This window comes from Hypanus sabinus, chromosome 10 (assembly GCF_030144855.1).
Source record: "Hypanus sabinus isolate sHypSab1 chromosome 10, sHypSab1.hap1, whole genome shotgun sequence".
Classification (NCBI taxonomy): Eukaryota; Metazoa; Chordata; class Chondrichthyes; order Myliobatiformes; family Dasyatidae; genus Hypanus; species Hypanus sabinus.
In genome coordinates this window covers 122,868,784-122,881,957 of record NC_082715.1, presented here as the reverse complement: position 1 = coordinate 122,881,957, position 13,174 = coordinate 122,868,784, and the positions used below count along the sequence as shown (strand labels likewise).

The 13,174-nt window shown below is 42.2% G+C and overlaps 1 protein-coding gene across 1 annotated transcript in view; it reads right to left on the bottom strand.

Moving 5' to 3' along the window:
* The window catches only part of LOC132400344 (phospholipase B1, membrane-associated-like), a 66,834-nt gene that overhangs the window by 19,971 nt on the left and 33,689 nt on the right, over nt 1–13,174 (bottom strand). Inside the window, exons 16-18 of the mRNA XM_059981297.1 lie at nt 3,570–3,628; nt 3,413–3,486; nt 1,904–1,947 (exon numbers count right to left, since the gene is read on the bottom strand). Coding sequence (XP_059837280.1) covers nt 1,904–1,947; nt 3,413–3,486; nt 3,570–3,628 — 177 coding nt within the window. The remainder of the gene's footprint in view (nt 1–1,903; nt 1,948–3,412; nt 3,487–3,569; nt 3,629–13,174) is intronic.

The following is a 13,174-nucleotide window of genomic DNA, read 5'->3' as shown; positions in this document are numbered from 1 at the left end:
GACTTTTGGTTGAATCGGTATCACACCAAAGATTTTCACAAGTTTCTCCAGAGGTACCGTGGAGAGCTTTCTAACTGATTGCATCCCAGCTTGGTATGGTGCAGCCACTGCACGTGATCGGAAAAAGCTGCAGGATGTTCTCAGCTCCATCACGAGCTCTGGACTCCCCAGCGTCCAGGACATACCCTCTTCTCATTGCTACCATCAAGGGGGTGGTACAGGAGCCTGAAGACACATGCTCAATATTTCAGGAACAGTTTTTCTCCTCTGCCATCAGATTTCTGAATGGACAATGAACCCACGAACACTACCTCAGTGTTTTTTCCCTCCCTTTTTACACTACTTATTTAATTTAATTTTCTTTTTTATATATAATTCTTATTGTAATTTATATTGTAATAGTAATTTATTGTAAATGCTATTATAGTATGACACTGAATATGTTCATTGCAAATCATAATATTCTGTTGCAAAGGAGTGCTGCCACAAAACAACAAATTTCATGATATAGGCCAATGATTTTAAAGCTGATTCTGATCCTGATTCTATTCTGATTCAGTTAGCCTGACTTTAGTGGTTGGTAAGATGTTGGAGTCCATTATTAAAGACAACGTTTTGGGGCACTTGGAGACACATTATAAAACAGGCCACAATCAACATGGCTTCCTTAAGGGGATATCTTAGATTTTCAGAAGGCCTTTGACAAGGTGCCACACATGAGGCGGTTAAACAAGGTAAGAGCCCCTGGTATTACAGGAAGGATACTGACAGGAATAGAAGTCTGGCTGACTGGCAGGAGGCAAAGAGTAGGACTGAAGGAGCCTTGTCTAGTTGGCTACCGGTGACTGGTGGTGTTCCACAGTGGTCAGGATTGGGATGCTTCTTTTCACAATATATGTCAGCGTTTTGGATGACAGAGTTGATTGCTTTGTGGCCAAGGCTGCTGATGATAGGACTGGCAAGTAGCATTGAGGAAGCAGGGAGTCTACAGAAGGACTTGGACAGGTTAGGAGAGGAGGCAAAGAAGTAGCAGATGTGAAGGGGAGTGTATGGCAATGCAATTTGGTAGGAATAAAGGTATAGACTATTTTTTAAACAGGGAGCAAACTCAAAACTCAGAGGTGCAAAGGGACTTGGTTGTCCTCATACAGGATTTCCTGAAGGTTAATTTGTAGGTTGAGATAGTGGTAAGGAAGGCAAATGTAATGTTAGTATTAATTTCGAGAGGACTGGAATATAAAAACCAGGACATAATGCTGAGGCTTTATAAGGCATTGGTCAGACCACACTTCGAGTATCGTGAACAGTTATGAGCCCCTTATCAAAGAAAGGATGTGCTGGCATTTGTGAAGGGCCACAAGGTTGATTCTGTGAATAAAGGGTTAATCTATGAAGAGTGCTTGATTGCTCTGGGTCTGTATTAGTTGAAGTTTAAAAGAATGAGTGGGGGATCTCTGAAACCTATGGAATATTGAAAGGCCTCGATAGAGTGGATGTGGAGAGGATATTTCCTAGATTGGGGGAGTCTGGGACTAGAGGACACAGCCTCAGAAAAGGAAGATATCTCTTCACAACAACAATGAAGAGGAATTTCTTTAGCCAGAGTGTGGTGAATCTGTGGAATTCATTGCCATGGACAGTTGTGGGGACCAAGTCATTGGGTATTTTTAATGCAGAATGGGGTTGGCTTGGATAATAAATCAATAAGGCTGGAATGGCAAAGCAGCCTCAATGAGCTGAATGACCTAATTCTGCTCCAATGTCTTAAGACCATAAGATATAGGAGCAGAAGTAGGCCATTCGGTCCATCGATGGTCTTATGGTCCTATGGTATAACTATTGGTAAGTATCCTGGTTAATAAGGCCATAAATAAGTAAACTGGGTAGAAAGTGCTTCACTTACTTGTCAGAGTGGTGACAGTTGTTATATTATTGTCTCCTCCGATACTGTGTAACAGAAAGGCAGAAGATGTTTCTCATTATTTCCAGATACAATAAAATTCAAGTCTTAGTGGAGGAAAATTGCTTGAATCCCTTGGACATTGGGGTAAAAAAAGTCACATGTTCTGCCTTCTTACTGGTTGTACATTGAGACCTACCAGTCTAGCAATGGGCCTTACTCCTTGCTCGTGAACGTAAGTATATCCTTGCCATTATTTATATCCCTCCATGACCCCAGGCCCTCTATTTCCCCACAACCATCTGAGATCCCTTAAACTCCAGCACTGACAGTTTCTAAGACAATACCATTGACAGTTGTGCCTACAGCCGAACTGGTAAGTAGGGAGTTTCCATCCTCACTGTTTCTTCTCTTCCTAATCATGTTCAGTCTTACAATGGCATCTCAGTTGACAATAGTTCCCACCTCTGAGGCACAAAGTGGCAGGTCTGAGCCCCATCAGGAGGCACGATCGTGGCAGACAGTCAGCATTGTTGGCGGTGCGACCTTCTGGATGAGATCCTGAACCAAAGTTGGGCTAAAGGCAGGTAAATTATACTAGCTTGGATAGATGTCTTGCTGACATGGATGAATTGTGCTAAAGGGTATTCCTCCCTGCTATGAATCTATGACTCCCTTAAATACACATGGGCGATCCTGTGATACTACACTGAAGAAGAATGGAAGAATTCTCTAAAGTTCCCTGGCCCATATCTTTGGTCATCCAAAAGTGAGTATCTGGCAATGATCACAGAGTTGATTAGATCTTGCTGTTCAGTTTTTCCACTACGTTAGACATAATGCACTGGCTGCTCAGAGGCCTGTGGAGTCGTGGGAAGTGGAAAGGTACAAGAGAAACCAGAGGGGCCCTTGCCCTAATGCTAATTGTTTGGCTTTGGTGTGTCTCTTGGGAACTGTTTTGGGTGGGTTTAAAAGTAATTGACAGTGGTGGGACAAACACACCTGAAGCTCCAATAAACAAAAAATTCAGCTTGGAGAATCCTAATAAGACTCAGGGATCTGGCTTCAGATCGGCAGCGTGATTCATGCGATTTAGTGGTGAATGAATGGCAATAGTGTGGCACCAAGATCCACAATAAAATCAGAGCTGACACCAGCCGTTGCAGTCACTCAACAACTCCAATGACCTGGATTCAATGCTGGCCTTCAGTGGTGTTTGGGCGGAGATTGCAGGGGGGCATTGATTTTGTCTCTAGTTCCCTCCACACCCCAAGCAAGTACTGGCTGGGAGGTTAATTGGGCCTTTCAAATCACCCCAAGGATAGGAGATTCTGGAATTTGGGAGTGGAGCTGATGAGTATGTGAGAAAGCATTATGTGAGGGATGATGGGAATGCACTGAGAGTTGGCAAAGACTCAAATGCCCTTGTCCTGTGTTGTAAGAAAATATAAGAATAGTGGGGTCATAATTACAAAGCTAAACAGAGAAAGGGTCAGCAGAACAGTTACTCGCCTCCAAGAAAGACCTCGGAACTGGGTGAGAACTCCAATGAGGTCATTGGGCTTTGCTCCAGCCCCATTACCTGCCTGGAGTACGAGACAGAAGGTATTAGTTAATCATAAACAGAACTGGATTGAGTTGTACAATAGATGGCACTGTGTGAACTTACTGTGATAGAATCTCCGAGGGCAGCGATCACCTTAATATCTGCTGGTCTGAGCTCGTGGACTGGTGGAGGAAGGAAAAGAATTGGACATGAGTAACTGTTAAACCACAATACTTAGAACAACTGCGACATAGTAATCGAGCCACACAGGCCACCAAATATCATATCTAATTGAAACCCAGATATGGAAGCATGAAATATAACACAGAGCACGTTAGGAAGCATCTGTGGAGAGGGAAACACAGTTTATGTTTTGGGTCAATGATGCTTCAATGCTTCTGAAGAACGGACATCAACCTGAAATGCTGGTTTTCAAAGTTAGAAGTAAACTTATTATCGGAGTACATATATGCCACCACATACAACCCTGAGATTTATTCTCTTGCGGGCATACTCAATAATCCATAATAGATTAATAACCATAATAGAATCAATGAAGGATCGCACCTAGCCGAGCATTCAACCAGTGTGCAGAAGGCAACAAACTCTGCATTTGTATTTCTATCAATCTTGCCAAATGTTTCCAACACTTTTGTTTTTCCTATTAATGTTATTTTTATGAAAGTTTATTGAGAAGTAATGACAATGGTAATGGTTTAAAAATGACCATGCAAGTACATTGAAAATTAGGTTGGAAATGAAGTCATCACTGGCATTGGTTTGGTTTATTATTGTCATAAGTACCAACATGCAGTGAAAAGCTTTTGCTTTGTCTACCAGACAGACAGATTATTCCATGCATAATTATACTAAGGTGGTAAAAAGAAAACAATGACGAAAAAATGCAGTTACAGAGAAAGTTCATTGCAGGGAGACAAATGAAGTGAAAGGGACTGACAAGATAGTCTGGGAGATCAAGAGTTTATCTTTTTGAAATAATTGAGGCCTGAGAGCTTCAGCAGATAATTGCCCGTGCATGAGGCCAAGCAAATTTTCTGTCCAGCACTGTATTTCTAATTTAACTGGGTAGAAAGTTCCTTTAAAAACGTGCTTCAGCTTGTCTATTCCAGAAGCAGGCCTGGGCCTCTCAAAGTCCAACCCTACGTCCCCATCGTGAGAGGTGGAAACAGGTAAGGTCGGCCAACAGAGCTCTGGTGAAGCTGTGTAGGCCAATCCCCTGTACAGTGGATACAATGGATTATAGAAACATTGATGAACTCCTCATACCATCGACTTTGGACGATGGAGGTGAGAGGTCATCAATGGCCTGTGCTTCACTGGAAGCGAATGGTCCAAGAGTCTGCTGAGTCAGTTGAAATAATGACACTGAAAGATCACACATATGATTTTATGAATGCTATCTGAGCTGCCATGTTTTCAAAGATTGCCTTGGATTAACTGATGACTAAGAAATTTGAATTACTGTGGAATGCTAACCAACAGAGAGCATACTTTACTCTCAATGAACAAAGAGTCAATTGAGGTCATGACAGCATAGCAACCCTGTAACATAACGAGTAATTCAGAGACATTGACTAAAGATCTAAAATTATTTTCAAATCCCATCAGTGTTTAGAACTTAATTAATCAAGCATTCTGGAATGAAAACCTAGTTTCAATAGTGACACTTACTCAACTCTAACCAGTCTGGTTCACGCATGTACTGAAAGGAAGGAAATCTGTTGTTCTTCCTGAGTGTCAGTCACCACAGGCAATGCCAGCATCCACCATGGAAACCAGCTCCCCCTCCACCGACTCCACCTACATTTCTCACTACCTCAGGAAAGCAGCCTGCATTCTCAAGAACCCCTCCCACCCAGGCCATTCTCTCTTCTCTGCCCCTTCCACTGGGCAGAAGACAGAGTAGCACCAGTACAGCTTCTATCCCACTGTCGTAAGACTCTTGAACGGAGCTCTTGTACAATAAAGATGAACTCTTGATTACTCAATCTACCTTGTACTTTATCTGCCTGCCTGCACTGCACTTTCTCTGTGACTAGATTCAAGACTACTTTCCATTTATTCTATCTCAATACACAGTCGGCTCTCCTTATCTGCGAGTTCCGCACGCGCAAATTCAACCAACTGCAAATCGAGAAAACCTGGAAGTGCTCTTCCAGCACCTGTTGTTTGAGCATGTACAGGCTTCTTTTTTCTTGTCATTATTCCCTAAACAATGCAGTATAACAACTATTTTACATAGCACTTACATTGTATTCGGTATTATAATATAGAGTTGATTTAAAGTATACAAGAAGATGTGCATAGGTTACTGCGGATCGGGATCAAAAAAATCGGAAATTCTCTTACTAAGTAAGTCGGAACAGGTACATCCGTTATTATTTAGCGTCAGTTAGTCAAGCGGTTGTCTTAGTATATAGTATATATTTTACCTTTCTATGCATATAAAACACTTAAGAACGTATGTTTCAGTGCTGGGCTCAGGAACGGAAATTCCCAAGTTCCATCCAGTGACAGACCGCTATCAAGTGCACTCTCCAACCGTGCCTGGTTGATGTGGAGGATCATAAACCCAAAACACAATAACTAAACCACTGCGTTGCTTACTAATAATTGTAGCTTTCATCGGGGCAGGGCCTTTCTCACTTTATCCTTTAAAATTGTTCCGATCATTGACTGACTGTAGCCTCACGCTTTTTCAATGACCAATGGCGTTTCACCTCTTTCTGATCGCTTTATTATTTCCACTTTATTTTCGATCGTGATCATAATTATTTCTGTGAACAGAAACACTGCGGATTCAGAGCTCGCCGCTGGGTCCTAATGTCCACCTCACTGAGACAGTTAAATAAAGACTGGGGTTCCACTGGGTCCTAAGATCCACCGCATCGACACAGGTTGAGTAAGGGACTTGAGCATCCGTGTTTTTTGGTATCCGCGAGGGATCCCGGAACCAATCCCTTGAGGATAAGGAGGGCCAACTGTAGTTGTGCTTGGAATGATCTGTCTGGATTGCATGCAAAACAAAACCTTTCACTGTATCCCTGTGCCTATGGTAATAATAAATCATTACCAATACTGTAATGCTTTAACCACACTAATCACATTTACCAGGGTGCAATGATATTTCATCGTTTAGACCATTGCAATTCAAAAATATAGCTTGTCAACTCCTTGAGAACATTTTGGTTTAAGGATGAGATGTTAACATCCTGGATGTGAATAAAGGCTCTACACATTGCTGAAAATCTGATATATTAAAATTTGTGGAGCCATTAAGTACAGGAGGACATCCAGTCCATTAAGTCCCCACTGATTCCAGGTAGAGCAATCACATCCTCATCAATCACTCTTTCCTCAGAACCCTGTAAATTATTCTCCCAAGATAAAATTGGTTTATTATTGTTACATGATGACACTTTGTTTTGTATTGCATCCATATGGTTCAGTTCAGCACATGCACTGCCATGGTACAAGGGAAAACAATTAACAGAATGCAGAATACAGTGTTACAGTTACAGGGAACCAACAGTGCAAGGCCTCAATGAATTAGACTGTGAGACCATCTTATTACACTAAAGAACCATTCCGTATTCTTATAACAGCAGGAGAGAAGCTGCCCGTGAGCTTACTGCTACATACTTTAAGACTTTTTATCTTCTACCCAAAGGCAGGGGGAAGAGAGAAAATGTCTGGTGTGGGTGAGATCTTTGGATATATTGGCTGATTTACCCGGGCAGCAAGAAGTGTAGACAGCGTCTATGGAAGGGTGGCTGGTTCCCTTGATGTGTTGAACTGTGTTCATAACCCTCTGCAGTTTCTTATGGCCTTGGACAGTTGCCATACAAGCCGCGATTCATTCAGCTAGGATGCTTTCCATAATGCATTGATAACAACTGGTGAGGTGAAGAGGTTATCCCAACTTTCTTTACCCTCCTGAGAAAGTAAAGGCATTGGTGAGTGTTCTTGGCCATGGTGCCTGCATGGTTGGACCAGGACAGATTATTGGTGATGTTCACTCCTGGAAATTAAAGCTGTCAATACTCTCAAGCTTAGCACCATTGATGCAAAAGCGGAGTGTGCACCACCCTCCTTCTTCAAGCCAGTTATCAGTTGTTTTGTATTGCTGATATTGAGTGAAAGTCTGTTGTCTTGGTACCATGTCATTCAGCTCTCTACCTCCTTCCTGTACTCTGTCTCATCATTATTTGAGATATGGCACACTTTGTGGTTATCATCTGCAAACTTGTAGATGGAATTTGAGCAGAGGCTGGCATACCATTATGCATTTATAAGAGGTATAGTAGGGGATTGAGGATTCCACCTGATTAAGCTCCATTGTTGAGAACAATCATGGTGGAAGTATAGATCAAGTTTATCTATTTTGAACGTCACAGACCTGGACTTCAGTAGGGAGTAGATCTCATGGTTCATCTATGGCTTCCAGTTTGGAAACATCCAGATAGACCTCTTTGCTATGTAGTCCTCTGCACTCTTGCTGATAAAGTCTGTGATGGTGGGGACATACTCATCTCGGCTGGCTGCTGAGTCTTTGAATGAGAACCAGTCTACCTACTCAAAGTAGTCATGTAAAGTGAATCTATTTCCTCAGACCAGCACAGTAGTTCCTTTCTGGAAAGGGCTACAAGGCTTTTAAATCAAAAGCCTCATTCCATCTTAAAAGTTTCTTCCCCCAGCAGTAAATGTGATCAAACATTCTAATTAGCCCTCCCTCCCCCTCCCCTTTGACCTATTATTCCTGTCACAGCACTGTAAACAATTGAAACCACTTTTTACAATGTGAAGTACATTGTAAATGCAGACTGGTGTTTATAAACTTACGCATATATCATTCCACATCTATACTTTAACCTCTAACTTTAGTCTTTATATAATTCTTTACTCTTTACCATTATTGAATGTTGTTGTCTTGTTGCATGTCACCCCCCGACCAACACACCACAAAGCTTGGTCTTGTACAACCTTCTGTAATGGATCCTCATTGATCTTCATGGATAAGCAAATAATCATTGGATTTTCTTAAGAGTCTGAAAATGTTTCACTTTCCTGTGACGGGAGGGAATCTGCTGGAAAACCTGCTGGGATCACACGGATCCCAGCTGCTGGGATTGACCTGCCTGTGGAAGAGGCACATGCCCTCTGGGGAACATCACTTGTCCCTATTGTATTGGAAAGGTGGAAGGAGGCATCAATCCTTCACAACTCTCAAGTTAAGGGTCACCAAATATGATTCATGGCTATCTGAGGTCAAAGTTAAAGTCGAGTTTATTGTCATATGCACAAGTACACATATGCACAGGTGCAATGAAACACTCGCAGCAGCATCACAGGTGTAGATTGCCATATATAACAGCATTCACAAGATAATGTAAATTAGAAATAAATTATACACAATTTTACAAGAAAGAACACAATTATAAAGAAAAAAACAAAGTTCCTAACATGAGTTAATCCAGTATCATGACAACATCTCCTGTAAACTACAGTAAATTTCTTTCAGTCATTAAACTGAGCTCCTGCCCATTACAGATACGCATCATCTTATGCCATCTCTTGGTAAACCAATAATTTTAAGGAACAAGGCATTCTCAGGTCACAGACTTCCTAAATTAGAAGATGGCTATATGCAGGTTTGTCAGTAGCTCAGAATAAACTTAAAGCATAACTCACCAACTTTATCCAAAACATGCCAAGGAGTACATGGGCAGCGTTGTATCCTAGTGGTTAATGCAATATTTTACAGTGCCTTCTGTAAGACTGCGCGCCAATTTATGCCACTATCGGTAAGGAGCTCATGTGTTCTCCTTGTGACCCTGTGGGTTTCGTCTCGGTGCTCTGGTTTTCTCCCACATTCCAAGGATGTTGGGTTCGGGTTAGATAGTTGTGAGCATGCTATATTGGCACTGGAAGTGAGGTGACACTTGTGCGCTGCCCAACACGATCCTCACTAATTTGATTTTGACACGAACATTGCGTGTGACACATAAAGCTAATCTTTATCACTGAAAGTAATAACAGATATTAGAGTCATGATTAATTGAGTCAGACAGCACAGAAGCAAGCCCTGTACCCCAACTTATCCATGCCAATCAACTTGTCTGCTCAATTGTCTATTTGGATGGTATCATAGAACCATAGAACATTACAGCACAGAAACAGGCCTTTTGGCCCTTCTTGGTTGTGCCGAACCATTTTTCTGCCTAGTCCCACTGACCTGCACCTGGCTCATATCCCTCCATACATCTCTCATCTATGTACCTGTCCAAGTTTTTCTTAAATGTTAAAAGTGAGCCCGTATTTACCACTTCATCTGGCAACTCATTCCACACTCCCACCACTCTCTGTGTGAAAAAGCCCCCCCCATGTTCCCTTTAAACTTTTCCCCCTTCACCCTTAACCCATGTCCTCTGATTTTTTTCTCCCCTAGCCTCAGTGGAAAAAGCCTGCTTGCATTCACTCTATCTATACCTGTGGTGAACTACATATACCAGTCAGGACACCCCCCCCCCCCCCCCCCACAAACTGCTCCTGTGGCTCCTCCCACTGACCGTGGCTCCTCCCACAGACCCCGGTATAAAGGTGATTGGAGCCTGAGACCAGCCCTCAGTCTCCAGGATGTAGTGTGGTGGTCAATTGCTGCTTGTTCTTTCTTCCAGCCAATAAAAGTCTATATCTCGCCTCATGACTCGGAGTGTTATTGATGGTGCATCAATACCCATCATAATTTTTCTATATCTCTATCAAATCTCCCCTCATTCTTCTACGCTCCAGGGAATAAAGTCCTAACCTATTCAACCTTTCTCTGTAACTCAGTTTCTCAAGTCCCGGCAACATCCTTGTAAACCTTCTCTGCACTCTTTCAACCTCATTAATATCCTTCCTATAATTTGGTGACCAAAACTGCTCACAATACTCCAAATTCGGCCTCACCAATGCCTTCTTAACTTTTTCAATCTGTGTTTGTAGCTAAATGTCTTCTAAGCATTATAATTGGATTGGCTTCTAGCACTTCCTCTGGCAGCTCAATCAAAATACCTTCCACACTGTGTGCAAATCTTGCCCCTCAGATCATCTTTAATTTTTTTCCCTTTTACCTTAAACCTAAGCTGGGTAAAAAGACTGTGACTAAACAGATTACCTATGACCTTCATGATATTTGATCTAGGAAAGAGTTGCTAAACTACCCAGTCTCTTCTTAGAACACAAACTCCCCAGAATCCTGGTAACATGCTCATGAATCTTTTCTGAACTCTCTCTGGTTCAATGACAGCCTTCCTATAGTTGGGTAACTAGAAATACATACAATACTCCAAGTGCAATCTCACTGACATCCTCGACAGTGTAACATGGCATCCTAATTCTTATTCTCAATTTTCTGTATGAGAAAAGTAAACATTATATGTAAAAAAGCCTTCTTCCCCGCTCTCATCATCATTATATGCTGTGTCTATGTCGATCATGGTCTTGACCATGATTGCTCTTGGTAAATTTTTCTATAGAAGTGGCTTGCCACAGCCTTCTACTGGGCAGTGTCTTTACAAGATGGGTGACTCCAGCCATTATCAATACTCTGCAGAGATTGTCTGCCTGGCGTCAGTGACCGCATACCGAGGACTTGTGATCTGCACCAGTTGCTCATACGACCATCCACCACCCGCTCCCAAGGCTTCACATGACCCTGATCAGGGAACTAAGCAGGTGCTACACCTTGCCAAAGGGTCTCTACAACCTAATGGAGTGAAGAAACTGATAGAGACAATTCTCCACACCACCACCTGCTATGTGTGTACCCACTTTCAATTAAATGCTCCATGTAGTTGCAACACAAGGTCTCTCTGTCCTACAACACCTTTCAGTACACCACAAGTCCTGCTCTGTATTATCTTCTCAAAACTGAACTAACTGAAGTCTCAACATTGGAGGCAGTATAATGGAACATGCTACTGAAAAGTAGTCAGTGCACATTATATCGAATTTGTGAGTTTGTTGGAACGTTGACTTACTTTTGAGATTTACACAGATTTAAAGCAGGATAAAGTGTAAGTAGCATGATCTATTATAATGTTGGACAAATTTTGTATTCATTTATTAGAAAGGGATACCTATAGTTGTACGAACAGATACTATACAGAAATAACCTCACAGATATGTCAAATTTGGTTTTCTTTTGCTACTAGCTACGTCATAGATCCATGCATTGTAGGACAGATCAATACATCAAGCCTAGGTGAGGGTTCTCAATGAATAGAAGTCATTGAGGAAGAAGCTACAGGAAACAGATCACATCCATTGCAACAAAAACCTTATCCAGTTATTTGGAGCCAAAGAAGCAACAGGAAGTCCAATCCAGTCTTGGCCCACACTTCCGTGTTTTACACGGCTTCGGCATTTACTGAAGGATTATTGTTCATCAGGTTTGTGATGGATGGACCTTGGGAAAAGGTAACAATGTGTTTCTTAATGGTTGGAGTCAAAGACAAGTTGCTGAGACATCTGGAAGTACCTTGGAAGTAGACCACCTTAATTCAAAGAACCTCATCAGCCGACACTCGCAAGCTGAGGGCTCAGACTGTGATATTTCAGATTTAGTTACGACAGACAACAGCACACTTGACTTTATATGAATTTTCAAAGTTTATAGTGACACAAGAATTAACACAGAATGCATCATTACCACATTCCACGTTGTAAAAAGACAGCCATTGCTTCTGAGAGAAGAAAAATCACACAGAGATGAATAGCTTAGTCTGTTGGCAGTGTCAGAGTCCATTTCTCATGCAGCCCAGCACCAGGAACTGCTGAACTGGAGCAATAGTCTGTTGAATCCCAAAATTCCTACTGAGATAGCAGATGGAGAAGGAGAGAAAAGGCAGGACTGCTGAAGAGGTGTGATCCTTAAACCAGGATGATATCCTGCCATGATACCACAAAGAGATGGTGGAAACCTATGGAAGATAGACGTAATGACCCAGATCCTCTGGGGTGAAGGGTGAGGAGGGTGATACATTCAGGAAGACAAATGTAATGCCCTGGTCCACATCTTTACTGTTACACTGTAGATATTTCATTTAGCAGCTCTGTAAGAGCTGCTCTTCTGCTTTCAACCTGTTTGGGTTATTGTTGAAGATAAAGGATGAAGTGGAATGTGTGTCATTCAATTAGCAGAAGGTTTTCTTGGTGAAGGAGAATAAGATTGAACTTGGGGCTTTTGTTCAAGAGGTGACAAAGAGAGAAGACACTGGAGAGAACCAGTCACAGAATACGATCTGGTGGGAGACCCGTTTGTTCGAGATGGATTGCAAGCGACGTTCGGAAGGTGGTGTTGGCGTTCATGTTGACCGAGGGTTCAGTGTGTGAGTGACAGAAGTTCAAGATGGTCTCCGACTTGTGCACTTTTGACTGTTTAATTTCCTCTTTGTTATTCTTTACTAACCCTTCAGTTAAGACTCCTAAATATAATTGTATGCAGTGTACTGCCTGTTATTTTGTGGCATTAATTTGTAACAGGACCAGAAGCAAATGACACGACATCCACACAAACCAGGGTTTGGGGTGGGATCGAGCACGCCTCAATCTCACGAGTTTGGCAGGGCCGGAGGCTGCCTTCCCTAGACCCACACAGATAAGGAAACCAGGGTGGTTTCAGAAAGATCACAGGGGAGGCTCATTAGACTGAAGAAGATAAT